Source organism: Eriocheir sinensis, chromosome 38, assembly GCF_024679095.1.
Source record: "Eriocheir sinensis breed Jianghai 21 chromosome 38, ASM2467909v1, whole genome shotgun sequence".
NCBI classification, from domain to species: Eukaryota; Metazoa; Arthropoda; class Malacostraca; order Decapoda; family Varunidae; genus Eriocheir; species Eriocheir sinensis.
Genome location: NC_066546.1, coordinates 7,636,644 through 7,661,618, shown reverse-complemented (window position 1 = coordinate 7,661,618; position 24,975 = coordinate 7,636,644). Strand labels below are relative to the sequence as shown.

General features: G+C 41.3%; 2 protein-coding genes across 4 annotated transcripts in view; both read left to right on the top strand.

Annotated features, from left to right (window-relative positions):
* Positions 1–150, top strand: part of LOC127008621 (C2 domain-containing protein 5-like) — a 28,747-nt gene extending 28,597 nt beyond the window's left edge. Inside the window, exon 22 of the mRNA XM_050880866.1 lies at positions 8–150. The gene's annotated coding sequence lies outside the window, so the exon portion shown is untranslated. The remainder of the gene's footprint in view (positions 1–7) is intronic.
* Positions 33–24,019, top strand: LOC127008622 (UTP--glucose-1-phosphate uridylyltransferase-like). Of its 3 annotated transcripts, none has more exons than XM_050880871.1 (12): positions 33–175; positions 12,909–13,139; positions 13,538–13,720; positions 15,137–15,241; positions 16,077–16,177; positions 17,821–17,896; positions 19,348–19,494; positions 20,531–20,669; positions 20,957–21,094; positions 21,625–21,797; positions 23,032–23,130; positions 23,506–24,019. In XM_050880871.1, exons 1-12 carry the CDS (start codon positions 149–151, stop codon positions 23,611–23,613), a joined length of 1,527 nt encoding a protein of 508 aa, XP_050736828.1. In that variant the 5' UTR covers positions 33–148; the 3' UTR covers positions 23,614–24,019. The 3 variants fall into 3 exon arrangements, with proteins under 3 accessions (XP_050736828.1, XP_050736829.1, XP_050736827.1); XM_050880872.1 differs by lacking the exon at positions 33–175 and adding an exon at positions 4,903–5,061; XM_050880870.1 differs by lacking the exon at positions 33–175 and adding an exon at positions 8,690–8,803.
* Positions 24,020–24,975: the final 956 nt, after the last annotated feature.

Here is a 24,975-nt window from a genome sequence, read left to right as displayed (position 1 = left end):
CGAACAGGGTGTAGAGGCGTGCGGGTGGTGGCAACAGTGGAGCATCAGCTGGCCGGAGGAGGCTCTCAGGCGTCCTTCGAAGGAGTCAAGGGAGGGCCGCAGCATCCTTCACAGCCCCAGCACAGGACGCCACCACCCAGCAGACAGCATGGACAGCACTTCATCCAAACGCCGGGTAAGTAGGAATGCATAACTATCCCATGCTGTGTGTGTCTCTATATTTACACACACGTTGTCAGGGAAAAACAGTAACATTAAGGTCTTGGATTTACGATTTCTTTCCTTTACGGCTGTGACAGTTTACGTAATGATGTTAAGAATGCATAGGGGATAGGGCTGTTGCTGGGTGGGTTGTCTGTCTTCTGCTTGGAGATATTGATTAGGGTGGACTGGGTGGCTTGACTCAACGTATAGTAATGGCCATGGGTGTTACAGGACTTAAATTTCCCTTACGTTTTGGGGTTTTGGGCAGGCCTGTCACTTGTTATAGGCTTCCTGAGACTATTGGGAAGCTTACAAGAGTCACCACTATCTACTTACGTCACTGAAGCTTACGTCAAACAAAGTAATGGCCACAAGATAAGGTTTACACGACTCTCCATTACGTCTAGAGGTCTTGAGTTTGCCTGTCACTGATTCTAGGCTTCGTAGAGTCTATTGGGAAGCTTACAGGAGTCCCCACCATTTATTTATATCATTGTGGCTTACGTCAAACAAAGTAAAGGCCACAAGTTAGGTTTACACGGCTCTCCATCACGTCTAGAGGTCTTGAGTTTGCCTGTCACTGATTCTAAGCTTCATGGGGACTATTGGGAAGCTTAGGACAGTCACCACCATCTATTTATGTCCCTGAAGCTTACGTCAAACAAAGCAATGGCCACAAGTTACATTTACAGGACTGTTACTTTCGTCTAGAGGTCTTAAGTTGGCCTGTCACTGATTCTAGGCTTCGTGGGGACTATTGGGAAGCTTACAAGAGTCACCACTATCTATTTACGTCACTGAAGCTTACGTCAAACAAAGTAATGGCCACAAGTTAGGTTTACACGGCTCTCCATCACGTCTAGAGGTCTTGAGTTTGCCTGTCACTGATTCTAGGCTTCATGGGGACTATTGGGAAGCTTAGGACAGTCACCACCATCTATTTATATCTCTGTAGCTTACGTCGAACACCAACTATTAATAGGAACATAGGACACAAGATATAGCCCCGTGAAACGACCCCTCACATGCATCTCAATCCTATTTAACATCCAAGAACCAATATTTCGGCCTTGCACTAAAAATACCAAGACGTAAGGCCATTCCGAACGTCAAAAGATGATGTCAAGGTGTGCTATATCAAGGTGGTCGAACCGTTTGACCTCCAGACAGTTCAAGGTCAAATAATCGACTGCAGTGTCATGTCATCGTAACCTTGGGTGGTGTCAGGGTTGGAGTGTGGCAGAAGCAGGGAGTTGCCAGGAGATGGTGTGTGTGTATGTGTGTGTGTGTGTAGGGGGTACTGTCCTGGGGTGGAGATGGAGAATGGTGACGTAAGAGAGAGAGAGAGAGAGAGAGAGAGAGAGAGAGAGAGAGAGAGAGAGAGAGAGAGAGAGAGAGAGAGAGAGAGTACATTAGCATTATCATAAATGGTTATATACTCAATTTTACTAATGATGTGTGTGTGTGTGTGTGTGTGTGTGTGCCAGTTTTTATTTTAGTTATTTACATATTCATTTTGTTGGAATGATGACGTGGTGGTGCGGAGAGAGAGAGAGAGAGAGAGAGAGAGAGAGAGAGAGAGAGAGAGAGAGAGAGAGAGAGAGAGAGAGAGAGAGAGAGAGGTTGCATTAGTATTATAATAAATAAGTTGTACCGTACTCAGTTTTATTAATGACGTGTGGATATACCATTTTTATTTTATTTTATTCTTTTAGCTTGCTGACATTCATTTTGTGCGTGCTTTACCAGTCAAAATGGTATATAAAGTGGTGTCGATCGGAACAGTTCATCATAATCCAACGCTTGGAAAGTAATGACACTTTATGTAGCAGAGAGGAATGGCACTTTATGCAGCAGAACTATCTATCTTGTCATCTCGTCCGACTTTTCCTTCGCGCCATGAGTTAAATCGCAGTTGAAAACCCAGCAATACAGATAGTTTATTTATTTATTTATTATTCGTATTGTTGATTATTATTATTATTATTATTATTATTATTATTATTATTATTATTATTATTATTATTATTATTATTATTATTATTATTATTATTATTATTATTATTTGTTACTACTACTACTACTACTACTACTACTACTACTACTACTACTACTACTACTACTACTACTACTAGTCTACTATTTCCACAACCTCCACCTTATGTTTATCCAAGTCACCCATAAAATATTCCATGGCTTTGATAGCAGATAAATGGGGTCGTGGAAAAGTCGTAAGGGGTGAATTTTAAAGGATAGAGCGGTCTTACGTTACCCAAAAGTCGTCAAAATGGTCATATGGTAATTTACTGACCCCACCATGACTGACCATTAGCATATACTTGTTTGTTTGTGTTTACTGATTACGTGCATCTTTAATTCGGCTTCGGGGGCTTGCGACTTTCTTCTACGTTTTGGTGCTACTTCTAAAGCTGTCTATTTTTTCGTTGTTTGTTCTCGTGGTTTTTTTTTTTACCTTGTTTACGTTGGCGCAGCAGTCCGAGGGAAAAGATTGGGTAACTAAGCGACGCCTCCGCAAACTATTGGATAAGTTATTGTGTGTTTTATGTTGCCAAATAAAACATGCATGCCAGAGAGAGAGAGAGAGAGAGAGAGAGAGAGAGAGAGAGAGAGAGAGCATACAGGAAAGCAGAAAAAAGTAGGAAAAAAGTAGTAGTAGTAGTAGTAGTAGTAGTAGTAGAATAAGAACTAGAAGATAAAAATATTGGTAGTGAGAGAAGACATAGGAAAAAAAAAGTATAGACTGAGTGGAAGTGTAAGAGAAAAGTAGAAGGAGAACAGTAGTAGCGGCAGTAGCAGAATAGTGGTAGTAGTAGTAGTAGTAGTAAAAGTAGTAGTAGAGGAAGAAGAAGAAAACAACGAACCCAAGAAAACACATTGCACGCGTAGATTCCGTAGGGTTACCCAACACGAAGGGCAGCCAACTCAAGGTCTTGGCGTGGACCTGTGTTTTGTATGGGGTACTGTGAGGGGTTGGCGCCACAGAGAGGAGGTGAAGGGGAGGGTAGAAGTGTAGCGTAGAAGGCGTGTATGTAGTAGGTGATACTCTGCGACCGGTTTATGGTAATACAAACTGCCCAGCGGACCATCACTCCCTCACCTCTGTTTGCCTAGCTATATATTTTTTTCCTTCCCTTATCCTGTTGTTGTTAAGATGGTGTTAAATGTTTGTGTAGTGGAAAATGTTATACCTACTTCTCTTGCTTCTTGTTTCTCCTTTTTTTTCCTTTTCTTTCTTAATTTCTTTCTTTATTTTTGTATTTTTCTTCTTCTTACTACTACTATTACCACTACCACCACCACCACCACTACTACTACTACTACTACTACTACTACTACTACTACTACTACTACTACTACTACTACTACTGTTTTGCTCTCAAATTCACACCTATTCCTGTAGTTCGTTTCTTTTATCATTCGGTGTTTTTTTTATCTTGCATTTTTGATTGGGTGGCACAAACTCGTTTCCGCTCACACCTGCGCGCGAGAGCGTACACCTTGTTGGAGGCACACAGAACCTTGCAACGTGTGTGTGTGTGTGTGTGTGTGTGTGTGTGTGTGTGTGTGAGTGGGTGGTGGGTTGCCGTGAAGGGCGCCGTGGGTGACATTGAAGGAGTGATGAAGGACAGTGCCATGGGGAGGGTGGGTGGGTGAGGGAGGGATGGATGGACGGGGGGGGGATTGGGGAGGGAGGAAAATAGATGGAGATGCAGGGAACATGTGCACCAACACGCATGACCCCCATCATTATGCACACCACCACACGAGATCACTAAATATTTCTCTACAAGTGTTTTCTGACGTGGAAACTCGTCATGAGAGATAGACACGAGATAATCGACTCATAATAACAAGTATAAGTTAGATAAAACTCAAATTTCACAAGCAACGGCATGAATTGAGGTACTAACAGACTGGTGGATGAGTGGAAGAGGCTTGGCAGTCATGTGGAGAGTGCCAATACGATAGATACCTTTAAGAAAATAGAAATCATTTATAGGGGTAGTGGTAGGTTTCCAAGAGCTACCCTATGCGTTCTGGCTAACATTTTGCAGATTCCCAATGTTCCTGTGATCTTTTGTTCTTACCTTAATTGTCGTAGTCTTAAAGTGGGTCGTAAAAACCATGAATAGGGAGGAGAGGCAGTGTTATGTGTCCGAGTGCTACACTATGTATCCATCCCGCCTGGCTTTTTGCAGACTCCTGATGTTTGTATTCTCATGTTCTTACCTTGGTGATCGTGGTCTCCTTCTGGTCGGGGCTGCCATTAACTGCTTCATCCCGCTGCGTATTTCAAGGAACCGTGCCGGCGCTGCCCCCTTCACCTCTTCCGTGATTGGTTATATTTCGAGAGACAATCAATACCCCGCGTGTTTCAAAGGGCAGAGAGCTGAGGGGAGCCTAAGATCACTGCCTCGGTGCCTCCTGACTTGGGGAGAGAGAGAGAGAGAGAGAGAGAGAGAGAGAGAGAGAGAGAGAGAGAGAGAGAGAGAGAGAGAGAGAGAGAGAGAGCATGGTGCCAGAAAAGGAAGGAGAGAGCTATGAAAAGTTGCCAGGTGCCATACAGAGAGAGAGAGAGAGAGAGAGAGAGAGAGAGAGAGAGAGAGAGAGAGAGAGAGAGAGTAAACAGGGGTGAGTTGCCAACCTTCTCAGTTCTCAGTCACGGGTCTCTTTGGGTGTACGTGAGACTGTCCCCTCTTACTCTCCTCCTCCTCCCTTTCTGCTCCCCTCATCTCAGCATCCTTCTCCTCCTCTTCATTTTTGTCTATGATCGTCGCTCAGGGTTCTTGCACACCTTCGCCGCTCTAATTGCTCCTCTCCTCCCTGCGTGTTCAGGTAAATACCTTCATGGCTCACCTGTGTTATTTAAAAGGTGTGTGTGTGTGTGTAATTTCTGTTTAATTCTGCGTCGGGCCGTGGTAAGTTGTTTGTTTTGTTTGTGTATTTGTTTATGTGCGTGTAATGGTTGTTCTCTCACGTGCATGTGTGTAAATATATGGATAGATAGATAGAGACAGATTGAAAGAGATTGATAGATGGAAAAAAAAGAAAATCAGAATGCCAGAATGAAGGAATTAAAGGAAGGGAGGAAGAAAGGAAGGAAGAGAGGAAAGGAGAGGGGGATGGAAAGATCAGGAAGGAGGAATTGGAAGAGGAAGAATGATAGGGAATGAAATAAGAGAGAGAGAGAGAGAGAGAGAGAGAGAGAGAGAGAGAGAGAGAGAGAGAGAGAGAGAGAGAGACTACCTTTATTTATACAAGTGTTCAGCATGGGGAAGTCGTGTATTGCGAGGTTGAAAGAGAAAAAATATATAAACAAAGATATTTTTAACTAAGCTGTTTTTTTTTTTGTTTTTTTTTTTTTAGATAGCATACGTATTTTCTATCGGTGAACAAAATGTATGTGTTTGACAGATGACGCAATATTGACTTGTGTGCTGTTAGGAGATACGTAGGAAATGGTTATTTTGTGAGAGCTCTCGATGTGTCGGTGAACTTACAAACGATTATTTTTATGTATTTTTTTTCGTTCGCTTCCTCTTTTTTTCCCGATTGATGAAGAGTGTGTATATCTGGTGTGTGTGTGTGTGTGTGTGTGTGTGTGTGTGTGTGTGTGTGTGTGTGTGTGTGTGTGTGTGTGTGTGTGTGTGTGTGTGTGTGTGTGTGTGTGTGTGTGTGTGTGTGGTTATTACACTATTAACTTATTTGCAATTAGGTGAAGGATTTAGAAAATTGTAGTATGTAGTATGTATGACGAGAGAGAGAGAGAGAGAGAGAGAGAGAGAGAGAGAGAGAGAGAGAGAGAGAGAGAGAGAGAGAGAGAGAGAGTAGCCTAGAGAAACGCTATGGTATCCTCTCCTGCAAGTTCAAAATGGCGTAATACCTCACGTCTTATCTCTTTGACTCCGTACTAAATTATGCTCAGTAACGTTTTGTATCTGTGACGCGCACTGACCGTTGGACGCTATAAAAGTTGCTCTCCCTCTCTCTCTCTCTCTCTCTCTCTCTCTCTCGTTATACCGTACACATGTATACTCTGTAGCAGTAGTAGTAGTAGTAGTAGTAGTAGTAGTAGTAGTAGTAGTAGTAGTAGTAGGTGTCTTATCACAAACCTCATGCAAGAAACTACGGGCACTATCTTATCACATACACAGTAGTTTTTCGTGGCCTCTTCAGTCCCATCAAAGTTCTATCGGGTTCTTATTGGGCGAGAAGGAATGACGTCACTATAGCCGATGGATTTTTTTCACGATTATTTTTCTATCTCTTTTTAGCGCAGTAATCGAACGTCGGCTTATTGTGAGGGGCACTGACGTCACTTTCCATTACTCAGGTGTGTGTGTGTGTGGGTGGGGGTGGGGGGGGGGTGCTCTGAAGACGAACCTGGATAATATAGACTGAAACGATCGATATAATAAGAGGACGGACTATCTCATTAAAAGGTTATCGTGTATTCCTTCAGTAAGTTCAAAGTAATATCGTCTTACCCTTTACAAATCATCACACGTTAAAGTTAGAACATGTACAGAAAATGATGAAAAAAGGACCCCAGAATATGCACCTTTTACTTTATATAATGTTAAAATTTGATTATCTTTCTCACTAATGTATAGAAAGTAGTAGTAGTAGTAGTAGTAGTAGTTGTAGTAGTGGTAGTAGTGGTAGTAGTAGTAGTAGTAGTAGCAGCAAAGTTAGTAGCAAAGTACGTAGTAAGAGAGTTAAAAGTCCTAGGCTGGCTATTGCCCCCGAGCCGTCACGTTGAAAGCAGTAACAACACTACATTCTGCTTCGTTTGCTTTCAAGGGTTTGCTTATTATTACGTGTGACAGGACTGACTGGGAGGAGGAGGAGGGGGAAGGGGAGAGTGGAGGCTCGTGGTTGTTACTTAGAGAGAGAGAGAGAGAGAGAGAGAGAGAGAGAGAGAGAGAGAGAGAGAGAGAGAGAGAGAGAGAGAGAGAGAGAGAGAAACTATAGACAAACAATCCTATCATAATAAACTTTAGTATCTCTTTTTACACACACACACACACACACACACACACACACACACACACAGTCACTTACCCAAACAGTGGTGTGTGTGTGTGTGTGTGTGTCCTTGGTGGCGTGGTGTGTGCTCAAAGGACGGTCGCCAGTCAGTCAGTTCAAGGTCATTAACTCCTCCTCCTGCTGCCTCTGTCCTCTGCCTTGGTGGTTACCTTCCCCGAGGCTGTTTTGACCTTGTAGCTGTAAAAACCTTACTTCGTTATTTCCGTGAGAGAGAGAGAGAGAGAGAGAGAGAGAGAGAGAGAGAGAGAGAGAGAGAGAGAGAGAGAGAGAGAGAGAGAGAGAGAGAATGTTTACCCTATTTCTCAGAATGTTTTTCTCTGATAGCATGATCAATTACAGTGAAATCAGTCTGATAATTGCGTAGACTTTCACATAAATAGTTATCGTATCCCACGGTCCATACCAAGTTCATTTTCTTTAACCTAACGAAGCAGGACGCTGATCTCTGTTCGAGGAGGAAATGGTGGAGTTTGTTTGTATACAGTGACCATCGTGTTAGACAGCACACCCATAATGGATGCTAATTTCATCCCAAAACGCTCTCATCGACTTTCATAAGCTCAGAATGTTGTAAGGGCCGCATTCATAAACACATCGACGCTCAAGCACACACATTTGACAAAGCGTTCGTTGGAGTTCAGGGCGTTTCCATGGGCAGTTTTATGATCCTGGTGTTAGTTTGATAAAGGCTCCTGCACTAAGAACATGAAAAACAAACAAAACCATGAAAATCCGGCCAATCTCCTCTGTGGTCATTTTTATTTGATATTAGTATTCTCACACGCACTCCCTCTCTTCACGACGGAGACGGTCAGTTGTATCTTGTCGCACAGACGCCGGGAATTACTGGAAAGGCATTAAAAGTTTTTGCAGACTCCTCCATTTGTCCTGTTTCCGATGCTTCATACTTTGTCATGGAGTGCTGCAGGATGTCACTCGGTGCTGTAGATAAAATATAATCGATAAGTTTATTTTAAGACAGCTAATTAAATGCGATGAGTGGTTTTAAGAAGAGAAGGAGAGAAAAAAGAGGAAAGATGAAAAAAAGAATGGAAGCGAGAGGATGGAGGGGAGAGGAATGAGAGAGAGGGGGAAAGGAAGGAAAGAAGAGAGAGAGAGAGAGAGAGAGAGAGAGAGAGAGAGAGAGAGAGAGAGAGAGAGAGAGAGAGAGAGAGAGAGAGAGAGAGAGAGAAACCCACCCAAGTTGAGGTTCCAAACTTTTATCGTGACAAAATAAAAATAAAAGCGGTCTGGAGTTTTTTTCTTTTCCCTTTTTTCCCGAACTCTTGACGATGTCCTCAAATGTGTATGTGTGTATTGGAATGTTACTAGAGAGAGAGAGAGAGAGAGAGAGAGAGAGAGAGAGAGAGAGAGAGAGAGAGAGAGAGAGAGAGAGAGAGAGAGAGCATTAACCGTCACTCAGCACAGGTCTTCAGTCAGTCAGTCAGTCTGTTCCTCGTGTGGTGGTAAGATGGTTGGGAACACTCGGGTATTACTACAGTCCCCAACTCTCTCCTGGTTTGATGTGGTGAGTCTCCATCTACACCATCATCACTATCGTCTCATTGCTTTTGACTATCCACCGTTATTTCCATCATTATCTTTTTTTTTTTTTTTTCATTGGTATCTATAGTGTTTTCTGGCTTCATCATCATCATCATCTTCACCATCATCATTATTATTATCATTGTCATTTCTATCGATTATACATCTATCTCCACCACCATCATCTTCATCTTCCTTTAATAGTGTCTACATTATCATCTCTTTTTACCATTATCATCACTCTCTACACCTTTATCCATCGTTATTTTCATCATTATCATCACCATTATTATCATTATCGACTATCTACAGTTTTCCCCCATCGTTTTTTTTTTCTTTTAATATCTATGTTATTATCTCTATCATCGTCACCATCCATCCTTACCTTTATCATCATCCTTGTCATGTCTATTGTGTCCGCATCATTATCTTCTTATATTTTGGTTGGTCATCTTCCTTGTTATTCTGCTGCCTCATTATCTTTTCCATTTTCCTTCCTCCTCCTCCTCCCTACCCTTCTTCACTTACGTATACCATAATCTTTTTTTTCTCTCTTCCAGCTTCCTCTTCTCTCCTTCCCACCTTGCCACCCTTCTTACTTAACGCATTCCATAATCTTTTCTCTCCCATCTTCCTCCTCTCTCTCCTTCCCACTCTTCTTCATCTACGCATACCATAATCTGTTCCCTTCCATCTTCCTCCTTTCCCTTCTCCACCAACGTTTTCCATAATCTTTTCCTTCCTCCCCTTCTTCAACGTTTTCCATAATCTTTTCCTTCTTCCTCCCCTCCCCCCTTCTCACCCTTCTTCACCAACGTTTTCCATGATCTTTTCCATCTTCCTCTCCCGCCTTCTCACCCTTCTTCACCTACATATACCATGATCTCCAGAAGCTTCTTATCAGACGGTGAATCTTATCTCGATCATATATTTTTATCTCATTCATTTGTATAGTGACAACTTTATAGTATGGCTTTGCGTTATATCTTGCTCGTTATCACTCACTATCAGCGTTAATTTTACCATCTATATTTCTTCGTTATCATATATTATTACTACCGTTATTTACGTATTTGTTCAGTGTTGTATTTTTTTTTTCTTTTACTACATTCTTCAACATTATCCTCATATTCTTTATTGTTGAGAACCCTTATGTGTATTATCTTCATTATTCTAATATCATTATCAATAGTATCATCATCATTCCTTCAACATGTCACAATTTCTATATCTTTCTCACCAACATCAACATCATCATCATCATCACACCATTATCACCATCACTGCCATTATTATCATTCCCAGCGTCACACATTCTATCTCTCCCTCCATCCTTTCCTCTTTCTCTCCCTCATTGATTATTAATATCCACGCAATCGCCACCACGCATTCATAGTTAAGAGTTTATCTACCACCACCATCACCATCACCATCACCATCACCATCACGACATCACCACCAGCATAGCCTTCTCGGTTCTATATCTTATAATATTTTATCTCACTTTATCTTGATCGTTTAGTGTGTGTGTGTGTGTGTGTGTGTAAGAGAATGTTGCTTTAACCGCTCCGGTAGCGCAAAGTGGCTCTGCGCTTCCAGGCTTCGCGGCCTGGCAGGCGGAGGTTCGAGCCCCGCTGAGGCCGGGATTTTTCTATAAGGAGCGGCTACTGTCCTCCCTTGGGTAAAGGGGATGGGGCACATAACGGGCCGTGACCCGTGACCGTCACGAGCCAGCAACATCACTACGTACTTGCTTCGGCGGTACATATACTAAATCAAGAACGGTCGAGCACAACAGTGTGCTCGACCGTTTGGCGTTTGGTTTTGGTTTCAGTGGTCAGTACATTCCTGTCCTTCTACCCGGAGACATCGCAGCTGTGCTAACCATGTTTGAGAACTTTAGTTTCAGTAACTTATCTGTAATTGCACTTCTAGAAGAGGAGGAAAATGAAAAGCTCGAAAGAAGAAACAAAAGGCCTCGGGTACACAAATCTTAAAAAAAAAGGAACACAGAAGGAGAATGTGTGAGTGTGGGTGCAGTGCATGGAAGTAGAATTCCATGGTGCAGTGGGTGGAATGAAGGCCGTCTAGAAGGGTCTTGGTGGAATGCTTGGGGTCAGGTCACACGTCAGGTGTCCTGGCCACTCCCTTGGGCCTTGACCACGCCTCACCGCCTCACCTGTCTATCCTCACTATGGCTCACCCCTGAATATTCGTTACAAGTGCTGTTGGATAGATCGAGATTATTATCAGACATTTTTTTAATGAATTCTGTTATTGCTAATATTTTAATATTGTTACACACACACACACACACACACACACACACACACACACACACACACACGTAAATTAGTGTGTGACTTCAGGTGTGATTTCAGACGAAGAGACCTGCATGGGTAGAGTCATTTAACCTTTCCAGATGTGTGTGTGTGTGTGTGTGTGTGTAACAAGTGCTGGTTCGTTCACACCGCATTGGAAACACTTGCGCCCCACTCCCGCCTTCGCCTCTCCCAGTCTCCCCCCACCCCCACCCCCGCGGCTCATTATTTTCACCTCTCGTAAAGGGTAGAGTGAGAAGCGTTTCAAAGGTAAAGGTGCGGCTCAACAGGTGGTCTAATGAAGGGTATTTCGCCATCCCCACTCGTTAACTGACACCTATGGTTAATTTTTATTTCATACCTTGCGTGACTTTATAACCTAACCTTGATTGATTGATTGATAGTTTATTGTTGCAAGTAAACAACAAAGGAGAAGGGAGGAGCATGCCATCCCAACCCCCAGGCAGTACAGAGTGTGATTATACAACTAAGGATACATGTGGAAGTAGCACCAGGAAACTAAAAAGATACAATGGTTGGGGACAAATGCTAAAAAAAATAAAGGCCTTGATGATATTACTTTTTCTTCTAACTAACATGTATTTGACCTGGTTTTCACTCTCTGAATATGCCTGTCAGTTATGAATTCTGTCTCTGTAGGTGTTTATATATCCAGCTTTTTTTTTCAACTATCCCATCCTGTCTTAGCATGCATAGTATACTAACTTTTTATTTTACGGGAAAGGAAACGGCTCAAGGGCAAGAAACTGAGAAAAAAAAGCCTGCTGATCACTGCCCCTGCTGAAGTAAATGGAAGGAATGGCTGGGAGAGGTCAATTTCAGGAGGGGTGTCGTAATACTTCCTCCTTGTAGCAATAGTTCAGCAGACATCCTCACTAAACCAACAGACGTCTTGGTATCTGTTCTTCCTATTTTCTGTGTATTCACTTTTCTTTCAGTTCATGGGATCCAGTTTTTAAGTCGCCCAAGATAGACCAATAGTTTTCCTGGCAGTTGTTCTTTTTCTGCATTCATATGTACTCCTTCCTCTCTTTTCTAGATCATGGGTTTCAGTGGTTTAACTCATCATTCCTCTCCTCATTTCTCAAGGCTCATTTCCACTTTAGTATAGCCTTTTGATATTACTATTTTCCTGGTAGTTGTTCTTCCTTCGCATTCATATGTACTCCTTCCTCTCTTTTCTAGATCATGGGATTCAGTGGTTTAACTCATCATTCCTCTCCTCATATCTCAAGGCTCATTTCCACTCTAGTATAGCCTTTTGATATTACTATTTTCCTGACTAACTGAGGTGGTGGTGACTTTTCTCCTCCTCATCTCTCTTCTACATATCACAATACACCGTGATGTAGTTTGTAGTGTATCATAGGGTTCAAGAATTTAGCTCACTTTTCTTCTTAATTTTTCAAGCCTCACTTCCACCTTTTTCCTTCCCTAGGTACTCTTTTCTCTCCTCTCCTCTTCTCTCCCCTACATATCATCAAACACCATGAAGAGGGAGAGGAGAATCAAGACACTTCTCCATCCAAAGTTGATCCTCTCTTTTTGGCCTCTCATTCTCTTTTCTTAACAGGAGCAATTCTTCGTGGGCTTTTCTTTTTTTTCCTTTTTTTTCCCCCTTGAGCTGCTTCCTTTACTGTAAAAAAAATGTGGTGTGTAAGGCACTTTACTTACCCTTTAAAACCATAAATAAATGACCCAAATAGTCCACCTAGTCAGTACTCTAAATATTCTATCTCTCCGCAGGTGTTCGGGCACCAACGCTCCCCCTCAATGGAGTTCAAGGAGCTCACCAAGAAGGATGCTCAGGTCCAGCTCACTCATGAACTACAGAAGCTCAGTGTCACGTGTCCGCAGCCCCTCAGGGAGACCATTCAGCAAGACTTTGATGGGTTCGAGAAGCTCTTTGGCCGCTTCATCAATGAGTCCGGGCCTTCCGTTGAGTGGGACAGGATCCAGAGACTCCCAGATTCTGCTGTGAGTTCATGATTTGCTGATGTTGCAGGAATATGGTGTTATGAAATGAGTGATTGTACCCTTCTCTCCTCTTTTCTTCTCTTTTCTCAAGGCTCACAATCCCGTCTTTACTTTTCTACTCTTTTCTCTTCCTCTTTCCTCTTCATAAGAAACACCATAAATTTTTTGTATGTGTTGTATATTTTATTTCTCTTATGTACTTTTTATTTATCTTCTGAACTTTTTATGTGTCTCCTGTACTTTTTATCTCTGCTCTCTCTTTTGTAAACATTGAAAAACACTCAAAACCCAAAACACAGACAAATTCATAAAAAAAAGGAAAAAAATAGCATGCAGATTTATATTGATTCCACAACCCACTAATGAATGCACCTGAAATAACTTTTAATTTGCCACAGGTGATCAAATACTCCGAGCTCACGCAACCAGGGGGATCCCTCACCAAGGACCTCCTCGACAAACTGGTGGTGGTGAAGCTCAATGGTGGCCTGGGGACCTCCATGGGGTGTCAGGGGCCCAAGTCCATCATCCCTGTGAGATCTGAACTGACCTTCCTTGACCTGACTGTCCAGCAGATTGAGGTAGGTCTGTATGGATGGTTGTAGGGAAGGGATTTAGGTAGGAGGGTTGGAGGGAAGAGCGTGAGATAGTTATGTAAAGGAGCGTTATAAGGGAAAGACTAAGGTAGGATTGTAAGGAGCATTGTAAGGAAAAGATTAAGCTAGAGTAAGGAAGGTTGTAGGGGAGAGATTGAGGTAAGTCTGTAAAGGGCATTGTAAGGAAAATATTAAGGTTGAGCTGTAAAGGAAGGTTGTTGTAGGGAAGAGATGGAGGTAGGTCTGTAAAGGGCATCGCAAGGGAAAGATTAAGGTAAAGTTTTAAAGGAAGGTTGTAGGGTAGAGATGGAGGTAGGTCTGTAAAGGGCATCATAAGGGAAAGATTAAGGTGAAGTTTTAAAAGAAGGCTGTAGGGAAGAGATTGAGGTAGGTCAGTAAGGAGCATTGTAAGGAAAATATTAAGGTAAAGTTTTAAAGGAAGGTTGTAGGGAAGAGATGGAGGTAGGTCTGTAAAGGGCATTGTAAGGGAAAGATTAAGGTAGAGTTTTAAAGGAAGGTTGTAGGGAGGGAAGAGATGGAGGTAGGTCAGTAAGGAGCATTGTAAGGAAAAGATTAAGGTTGAGCTGTCAAGGAAGGTTGTAGGGAAGAGATTGAGGTAAGTCAGTAAGGAGCATTGTAAGGAAAATATTAAGGTAAAGTTTTAAAGGAAGGTTGTAGGGAAGAGATGGAGGTAGGTCTGTAAAGGGCATCGTAAGGAAAAGATTAAGGTTGAGCTGTAAAGGAAGGTTGTAGGGAAGAGATTGAGGTAGGTCAGTAAGGAGCATTGTAAGGAAAAGGTTAAGAGTTGTAAAGGAGGGTGTAAGGAAGGATTAAGGTAGCTCTAAAGAAGAGTTGAAGCAAAAAGATTGAGGTTGGTCTGCAGAGGAAAGTTGTTAGGAAAAGGATTGTAACGTAGATTTGTAAATGAGTGTTGTAGGGAAAAGGAGCACTGAGGGTAAATGAGAATAGGGTGAAGAATAAGGGAGTTTTTTTCCTTTTGTTGTTTATTAATAACTTTGTGTGAAAGGGAATCTGCAGAGAAGTAAGGAATAGCATAATAATTGATCTTACATGATTTTGTGAGTGGAATTATTCTGCTAAATCTTTCGTTGCACATCAGTGACTTTATATAATATTTCCACTTATATAAATATTTAAAATTCTTTGCACATCAGTGACTGTTTTCATAGATTGGTACCGTGAAGGGAACTTAAAATAGCTCAACATAAACTCTTACATACATAAATTGGAGTACATATGCCATCTTGAAGGGAACTAAAAATTACCCAAAATAAGCTCTTACATACATATTTTGAAGTATGTTGAATTGTGTAAAATCTGCATCACAGTTACTCCCATTTACTTTTGAGCCATTTTTCTCATATATTTGATTCACCCTAGCACCTGAACAAGACCTACGGCAGCAGCGTTCCTCTGGTGCTGATGAACTCCTTCAACACCGAGGAAGACACCCAGAAAGTCGTCCGCAAGTATCAGGGTTTCCAGGTGGGTTAACCCGTCCGCTGCGATTGGCACGGATTTGGCTTTCACTGGTAGTCTGGTAACATATTCTCCCAGGTCTTTCTCTGCCTCTGTGATAGATACTGGAGTGTTTCCCATGTTGTATTGGTATGCTGGATATCTCCTCCCAAGGTGCATGACTTTACATTTTTCTGTATTGAATTGTAGCATACACCTTTTGTTCCATTCCTGTAGCTTGGTGATGTCCTATTTGTAGGGAATCCACAGTCAAGGGGTTAAGGAGGATCAAATTGCACTGTGTCTGCCTTGCCCTTGTACAGATTAGTTAGGTTATGTGAACTACTGGAGTGTGCTGGAGCAGATGACTTGCAGAGGGGTTAAAGAAGGAAAGTGGGAAGGCATTTGTATTGTAATGACTGTAATGATTTGTATTGTAAAGTATAAGCAATGATTCTGTAATGATTATGTTGGTGATGCTGATAAAGATTCTTCTTATTTACCGTGGTACATCTCATGAGTAGCTGGAAATTAGTGAAGATTAGCATTTTCTCCCTGTTAATAATACTGGTTATGCACAATGATTACGAGTTTTTTGATGTTGGCATTGTTGATGATAGTGATACTTGTAATCCATAATAGCACTTATACCTCTAATCACTAATAGGAGAGAATTAATGAGGAAAGTTAACACGCACTCCTGTTTCTAATCACAAATAGCACCACTAGCAAGAAAATAAATGAAGACAGTTAACTTGATTTTTTTTTTCTAGTGAGCAAATTGTGACCATATGCAATGATGATGATGATTATGATACTTCTCTTCTCTTACATTTCATCACTCCTCCTTCTCCTTCTGCAGGTTAAGACATACACCTTCAACCAGTCCCGGTACCCTCGCATCAACAAGGAATCTCTCATGCCCATCGCCAAGACCTCAGGACCCGACACTGATCTCGAGGCGTGAGTGACACCTTGGCATTGTTCCCCTGACTCCTGCTTTCCTGGCATCCCCTTGTTCATCTTCTTCTCTTCTTTTTGTTTAATGTCCTTATATTTCCCTATGGGGTTGGACAGGCTATGAATCTCTCCCACTCTTAAAGATCATATACCCTCTTCTGACCCTTGATCCCTGACACCCCCTTGTTCTTCGTCTTCTTTTTATTTAACCCAGTAGCAGCAATGGGCCAGATTTGTGGTTTTACTGCGTACCAGCAACGGGCCAAATTTTTGTATTGACATAAACCCCCTAAAATAGAGGATGCACCAACTGATTACAAATGCATTGATATCTATTATATAATGATTTGTGTGAGTGATGATTTTTTCTCATTAATTTGCTTAGAGGAGCCTTAAGAAACATGATCCGTGCAGCTACTGGGTTAACATCCTTATTTTCTCTTGAGGTTGGATGGGCTTTGAATCTCTCCCACTCTTGATGATTGTATACTCTCCTCCCTGCTGTTCATCCTCCTCGTGTCCTCCTCCACCTCCCCTTGTGCTCATCTTGGCCCTCAGATACTTACTATCTCCACACATACCTGGCTGTCATTTTTGTGGTCAGTCTCTCGCTATGTGATATATGTTTCTAGCTGTCATTGATTCCACGAACAAAGGGCAGAAAAGAACACAATATGGACTATGATAACAGTTGCATTATACTTTCGTTGTTTTGATTCAGTACCGAGAATTTAAGGTTGTTGGCTGCACTTCTGGACTTATCAGCAGAAAATATTACACACACACATTGTTTATACAGCTTGAATTGACTGTTTGTTTACTCTAGGCTATATTTACACATTTTTGTACAGTATATCTTTTATCAATATTTTCATGCTGACTGCTCTTCTGAACTTGCTAACTGCATGCCTCCCACGGCCCTGCTGCACATGACTTTCTACTAATGCTCATCCCTATACTGTCCAAACCCCTTCTGCAAGAGTTAACCAGCATCTCCATTCTTTCATCCCTTTCACTGTATTTCCTCCTGCCTATGACTTGACCTGTATCAAGACACCTCTCCACCCGAAACTGACCTCTCTTTTGGCTACTCTTTACTTTTGTCTGTCACGGGAGCGGCGAGCAGCGGGCTTTTTTTTTTTCACTCTTTTTGTTGCTCTTGAGCCGTCTTCTTTGTTGTAAAAAAAAAAAAAAAAAAAAAAAAAAAAAAAAAAAAAGAGGAAGCAGCTAAAAGTCAAGAATAATAAAAAAAAAAAAAAAAAAAAGCCCACCAGCACTGCTCCCATAAAATAATGTAGAGTGGCCAAATGAGAGGCCAGTTTCGGATGGAGAGGTGTCTTGATACTCCTCTTGTTTTATTGAATTTTCTTAGCCAGGTATATATCGGAGTTCTCTTCTATTTTTTTCCATATTTTAGCTTTAGTTTACTGTACATTTTCCTGGTTGTCTGTAACCTCACTTAGCTTTACTGATGCTCATGTTTTGCAGTACTCTATAGACTTCTAGCTCCACTCACACACCCACACCCACAAGAGCACTCACACTCATATACGTACTTGAAGCTCCATTTAACACACATAAACATGCATGCACACCCGCCCTCCCCCGGCCATGCACACGCCTCATCATCATCTCTATCTCTCCAGGTGGTATCCTCCCGGTCACGGCGATTTCTACCTGTCCTTCAAGAACTCTGGGCTCCTACAAGAATTCATCAACCAGGTAAGTGAGGCTCGTCAGCACGTTAGCTGCTCATGGGAACACATGGGAAATACTGAACTTTTTGACGAGGGAGTGAAAAAAAAATACATGTGTAATGAGGGGGAAAAAATTAGAATAAATGAGTAATAAATAAAAAAATGAATAAAAAATAAATAGATGAAATAAAGATAGATAAATAAGAATAATAAGGAAAATAAAACTGGGGGAAGAAATCACAGTCGCTGAAGTATACACTCACCAAAATAAACAGATTAGTTATATTATTCATCGTCCTTTTGATTTATGTGTATATAGGACGTGTTTTCCCGTGTGTCTTGGTTTTAGTTCACCTACAAGTTTACACGTCATCTTGTATTCTGTCCCTCACAACTTTTATTGATTATATATTTCTGGTAAATGTAAATTCAGCCCATCCATAAAATCACTGATGCATAAGTATAGCTATTTTTTTTTTTACATTAACTTATTTTTTTTTCATTTTAGTTTAACTTATTCTACAAACGTTTTTTTTCTGTGTCATACCACATCCTCAGTTCTAGAATAATCTCATCTTTTCTGAAATTGTAAATAAATAAATCATTTAACTTGAGTTCTTCCTCTCTGAGTTTACATAAAAAAATGTCCCAATACACATAATATAAAAGAAAACAACAAAACTGAATTGCAAATTTCTAAAAACATACAACACCCATTTTTATTATTCTTAAAATTCGTACTCATGCCAGTGGGATCAGTGTCTCTTGGGTGCCAGGTGTCATGTACGTACATTTCACAGTGTCAAATCTATGTGATGACATCTATAATAGCCTCAACATTTTTTTCTATCGGCATATTTTACGTTTGTTCCCTGAGTTTCACTGACCTGTCAGTTACTTCTGCTAGTGATTTTTATATATATTTTTAGCAGGCAATTTGTTAAAAAATTATACATTAGAAGGCATAAAAAGGACTCACAAACATTACATGAAAGAATGTGAACATAATAATTATTTGACAGCAAGTGCAGAACACCCTGCTACTCTGACATAAACCAATAAAGAATTTAGAATTGACAACCTCCCAGCCCTGGTCTGCTGAGAGTAAAAAAGAATAAATAAATAAAAAAAACAGGATTGGAAGTTATTGGGGAACTGTTGAGAAATACTAATTGTTTTATGATGTTTATAGTTCTTTATTTATTTACTTTTTTCCTCCTTTTTTTTCTGTAATGAGACTTTCCTCTTCTCTTCTTTTTGCTTGTTACTTCATTCTTCTTAAACTCTTCCAATTTACCTTCCCCACCCATCTCTTTTCTTGTCTTCTCTTCCCTCCCCTTCACTTCCTCCATCCTCCATTTCCACTCCAAACTTTATTTCCACTAGAATCAAGCAGTGTCTCACCAACTGTCTTGATTTACTCACCATCACATCAATCAGGCTGCCACAAACACCCTAACACCAGGGCTCTTTCAGGGAAAGGAGTATGTGTTCATCAGCAACATTGACAACCTTGGGGCCACAGTGGACCTTGGTATCCTGAGCTTCCTGCTGGCCGGGGAGAACTCTGGCAAGTGTGAGTTCCTGATGGAGGTGACGGACAAGACTCGGGCTGACGTTAAGGTGAGATATTAGGTGTTTGTGTTTTGAGAGGTAAAGAAAATTGACAAAAATAATATAAGTTTGGTTGGTGTTTTGGGAGGTAGGCCAGTCTTGGTTTGTGTTTTGGTAGGTATAGAAAATTGCTGAAAATGATAGACTAGGCTTTGTTGGTGTTTTGGGAGATGTAGAAAATTGACAAAAATGATATAGACTTGGTTTGTGTTTTAGGAGTTCTAGAAAATTGCCGAAAATAAGATAGGCTTATATTCTGTTTCGGAAGACACAGAAGATTGACAAAAATAATTTAGGCTTGGGAGGTTTTGGGAGGTAAGAAAAGTTGCTGAAAATAATGTATACTTTTTTTCATTTATTGCTTGCTTGGGTTTAAAGGAATATTAGCATGAAAGAAATTGAAATATGTCCTTTACCCTAACTATTCATTCCTCCCTTTTGTCCTTCCTTTCTATTATTCAGCCAATTTGCCATCATGAGTGAAGGACATATTCACCCACCACCAGCCTCTCCCTATTTCCTATTCTTCCCAAATCCTGTCAACCTTTCAGTCACCTTACCTACCCACCAGTAAAGCATTGAGTCAGCCTCCTCTTTCCACCCCTTCCTATTCCTGTCAACCATTCAGTCAACTTATCCACCAGCAAAGCGTTGAGTCAGCCTCCTCTCCCCCCCCCCCCTATTCCTGTCAACCATTCAGTCAGTTCATCCACCAGTAAAGCATTGAGTCAGTCTCCTCTTTCCACCCCTCCCTATTCCTGTCAACCATTCAGTCAGTTCATCCACCAGTAAAGCATTGAGTCAGTCTCCTCTTTCCACCCCTCTCTATTCCTGTCAACCATTCAGTCAGTTCATCCACTAGTAAAGCATTGAGTCAGCTTCCTCTTTCCACCCCTCTCTATTCCTGTCAACCATTCAATCAGTTCATCCACCAGTAAAGCATTGAGTCAGCCACCTCTTTCCACCCCTCCTTACTCCTATATCAACCATTCAGTCAGCTCATCCAAAGTAAAGCATTGAGTCAGCCTCCTCTTTCCACCCCCAGGGAGGTACGCTGATTCAGTACGAGGACAAGCTCAGACTGCTTGAGATCGCGCAGGTGCCCAAGGAACACGTAGATGATTTCAAGTCCGTCAAGACCTTCAAGATCTTCAACACCAATAACCTGTGGATCAAGCTGAGTGGTGAGTGCTATGAGTAATGGAAGACTTGAGTATCGGTAGAATGGTTAAGTGCCTGAGTTTATCTGAGTTTAGGTTGGGAAGAGCATACCAGTGAAGTGTGGAAAATGGTAATAGTGAAACAAACATACATAATAATTTCCAGGAGTTTAGGGAGTGGAATATTAGTACAAGTTGGAGTACATTGGAGCAGCATCTAGCAGGCTTTTTGTCGCTGCTGCTGTTTTTGCCCTTGAACGACCTCCCTTGCTTGAAAAAAAGTGTTAATAAAGCTGTTTTTTGTGTGTCAGCGGTGAACCAGGTGTTGGAGGAGGGCACGATCGACATGGAGGTGATCATCAACCACAAACACCTCGACAATGGCCTCAACATCATCCAGCTGGAGCAAGCCGTCGGTGCTGCTGTCAAGTCCTTCAACGGGGCCGTGGGTGAGTGTGGGGCCTTTAGTGGACCATCTATTGTGACAGTCCTCTAGTAATTCTGTTATTGTAGTAGTTTGTTCGTTTGTGCCAGGCTATATGAGGCGCATAGTTCAGAAAGTTGATAAGCAGCACCGTGGCCACATTCATCGTTTCTTTATTTGATAAGGCAATAAAATTAATGATTTCTAGTGGTCTCAGAGCCATAATCTTTCTCTGCCATACCTCACAGTTTACCACAGTTTTTCCTCTCTCCTTAATTCTTTCATCCCACTCCTGTCCTATTTCTCCTATTTCAATCTTCTCCATTATCTCATCTTCCATCACCATATTTTTGACTCAATATATCTCTGCCCTACCTCACCATTTACCACTTTCCTTCTTGCTTCCTATACTCTTTCATATGATTCCTGTCCTATTTCTCCTGTTTCAGCCTTTTCCATTATCTCATACATACTACATCACCACAATCATATCCATCCTTCATAGCTCCCACCTGGAAACATCACTAACTCCCCTCTCTTTCCTCCCGATACAAGGTCTCAATGTGCCCCGATCAAGGTTCTTGCCAGTGAAGAAGACCGATGACCTCCTGCTGGTGATGAGTAACCTGTACCGCCTGCAGCAGGGCACCCTCGTCATGTCCCCCTTGCGCATGTTTGAGACCACCCCTCTCGTCAAGCTTGGCCCTAACCACTTCGGCCGCGTCAAGGTGAGTCTGGGATGAGTCTCCGTGGATGCTTTTTATTGTATGGGATTTACCTTTGTTCTTGGTATGGTGTGCATGGAGCAAAGGGAAGTAGAGTGGGGAGATAGTTGTTATGGTAGTGATGGAGAATGTGAACTGTCAGGCTGTAATGTTATGGGGGTGAAATTTTGTTTTTGGAGATCAAGATAAGTGGAATAATATGCAGTAAGTGTGTGATGAAATTAGAGGAGTGAGGACATTCTGTTGCTTGACATTTCAGAGCTAGGATATTTCTTTACTAGGACAAACCCAACCTAACCCAACTGGTAGTGAAATGGCCGGTAGCAAAATGTCCAGTAAGGATGAGTGGGACACCAGCATTTTCATAGTAAATAAAAATGAGCAGGTTGGAGGTATTCCTTGCCTACTTCCCTCCAACTTGACTGGCAGAGTGTATCCTTTGGGGCTGCCTATCACAGGGGCATGGCAGTCATAATCATTGTGTGGTGAAGTGGCTTGCACCACCTCCAGCAGCTGCTGAGGGTTGTCCCCCACTTTTTGAGAAACTTGGGCAGCCCTGGCTCTCTTCTCTCATGGCTCACTGTCTGTATCATGCCTAAGACACTTCATTGTGGGGTATTTCAGAAGGTAGTGGGGGAGTGATTGATGGGCTTGCGAGTTGCAGTGGTCACACTTCTTGGCAAAAAATTTATTCTGTAGTTTGTACAGTGTCTTGTGGCCCAGCCTCAGACAGTACAGCAGGACATGGTCAGCTCTGGAGAGCTGTCTGTTAAAAGTTCTGATATTATATTTGATATATCCTGCAGCACCTGTTGATTTAAGTTTATGTAACAGGGAAGATGATTTGCATTATAACAACAACACTATCATACACACATACCTTGAGCCCTGGGTATAGATTAACTCCTAAGTAACAGGCTTATTAAAGTTGGGAAGATGATAATTTTATTGAAGAATTGTTAAAATGAATCTGGCTTTAAGAGAGAAAGTATGTGAATTGGAAGGACAGCCAGAGTAAAATCCATTTGAAGGAAAACCTGTGTAAATTGTGTGGCTGGAAAGATGTGGCAGAAAACTTTTATCCTCTTTTTATGTCGAGAAACACTTGGATCAAAGGCTTATTGTTCTTTGTTTTCCTTTTCCTCTTTCTCCTTTTGATGAACAAAGACTTGGTTTATGGACTGCTTTGTATGCCTTTTATCCTCATCGTATTCATTATCTTTTTCTTCATCTCCAGGAATTCCTGCGTCGGTTTGCCTCCATCCCAGACATGCTGGAGCTGGACCACCTCACAGTGTCCGGAGACGTCACCTTCGGGAAGGGTGTCAGTCTCAAGGTGAGTGGCTACCTGGCTTACCGATGCTTCTTCTTTTTCTTCTTTTTGTTTAACGTCTTTATTTTCCCCTGTGGGGTTGGATGTCGCCTACCATTGATATCAAAGGGAGAATGTTCTTAAACAGAAGTGAAGTAATAATAATAAGCAGTGTTTTAGGTGGTACAGATGCTAAAGAACCAATGCTACCCTTTGAAATATCAAGAGAAAGGGGAAATATTATTGTATAAAAAATTGCTGAAATGCTTATAAAAAAGGCAAAAACATCTTGGTCTCACAAATAAAGCAGGGGAGGATGCCAAGGATCTGTTATATATAATTCAGAAGTATCTTGGTTTATGCAGCTCAATTAATGAATGCCCTTTGATTATTTTCCAGGGAACGGTAATCATCATCGCCAACCACGGTGACCGGATAGACATCCCGCCCGGCGCCATCCTTGAGAACAAGATCGTGTCCGGCAACCTTAGGATCCTTGACCACTAGACAGAGTTAGATCCTCCTTCCGTCTTATCCAATCCTGCCTCCCACTCACCATTATCCCATCCCCCACCAGAACCCTGAGATCGTTAGTCGAGGTATGTTAAGTAGTTACACCTGTAGATTGTTGAGTATGTCAGAGTATATGCAGAGTCTGTTTGTGAGATGAGATTATATGTTTTTTTTGTTGACGAGCCACTGCACAATATCCTTCCTTTCACTGCCTCCACCTTTCTGCCGAATTGGGAACACACATCTTTAAGTGCCAAAAAGGTTTATGAGATGATCCTGAGTTCAAGTTTCTGCGTGAAGTGTTTCCTCTAGTCAAGCAGTCAGCCTGTTATATATTTCTAGCTCCAGCATGGTGTACAGCTTGTAGAGGAATCTGAAAATAATAAAACTGTTGCAAGTTTGAAGAGAATTCTTTTGATCCTTCATTAATTTAACTGGCTGTGAATGGTGTTTGTTTTAAGATTAGATTGTTTGTAATCATACACTATTAAGGGGTCTAATTAAGATGAACTAGGCATCAAGTGAGGGCCTGAGTAAATGTAGTTACTCATATAAAATATCTTCATGGAACGACAGGAAGAAAGTATTCAGAACTTCATTTTTTCATTCCTTTGTAACACCTGTATCTAATATTCACCTAAGAAATGGTGTCATTAAGTTAGGTATGTTTCTATATGTATGTTCAGCTAACAAGTGTGTGTGTGTGTGTGTGTGTGTGTGTGTGTGTGTGTGTGTAATATGTTGGTTAACATAGTCCTGTTGTATTGTACAAAGTTTTTTGTAAAGATTTCTTTGAGTGTACTGTATGCATTTCGCATGTTCAATGCCAGTAACAGTATTTAGATGTGAAAGGAATTACGAAGAATCTCGGATGAAAGTTGTAAATTATGAGAAGTTGGGAACCCTGTAAAAGTAATGTTAATAAGGATATATGTATAGCCCATTATATATATATATATATATATATATATATATATATATATATATATATATATATATATATATATATATATATATATATATATTGATTAAAATAATTTGAAAAGTCGCTGTAAAAGTTTATCCTCGCAGTCTCTGGAATGACCCATGTGGCGGCTACTTGTTGAGTGGAATTTCAGTGTTGCCGTTTTTGGTACGAACGTACCTATTCACCTATTTGAACTCATCTATTTGAAAATTAAGAAGCTAGGCTTCTTGTGTGAACCCCACCTCAAAAGACTTGTTAGCCATATTGTACCTAGGTCATTGTTGCTATATGTCTGTCGTATCTCTGCTTAAAAATGGCTATAGTTGGCGCTGTCACTACACTTTCACCTCTGTTATGTAACCAGATGTTAAGGTACCAGATTTGGTACT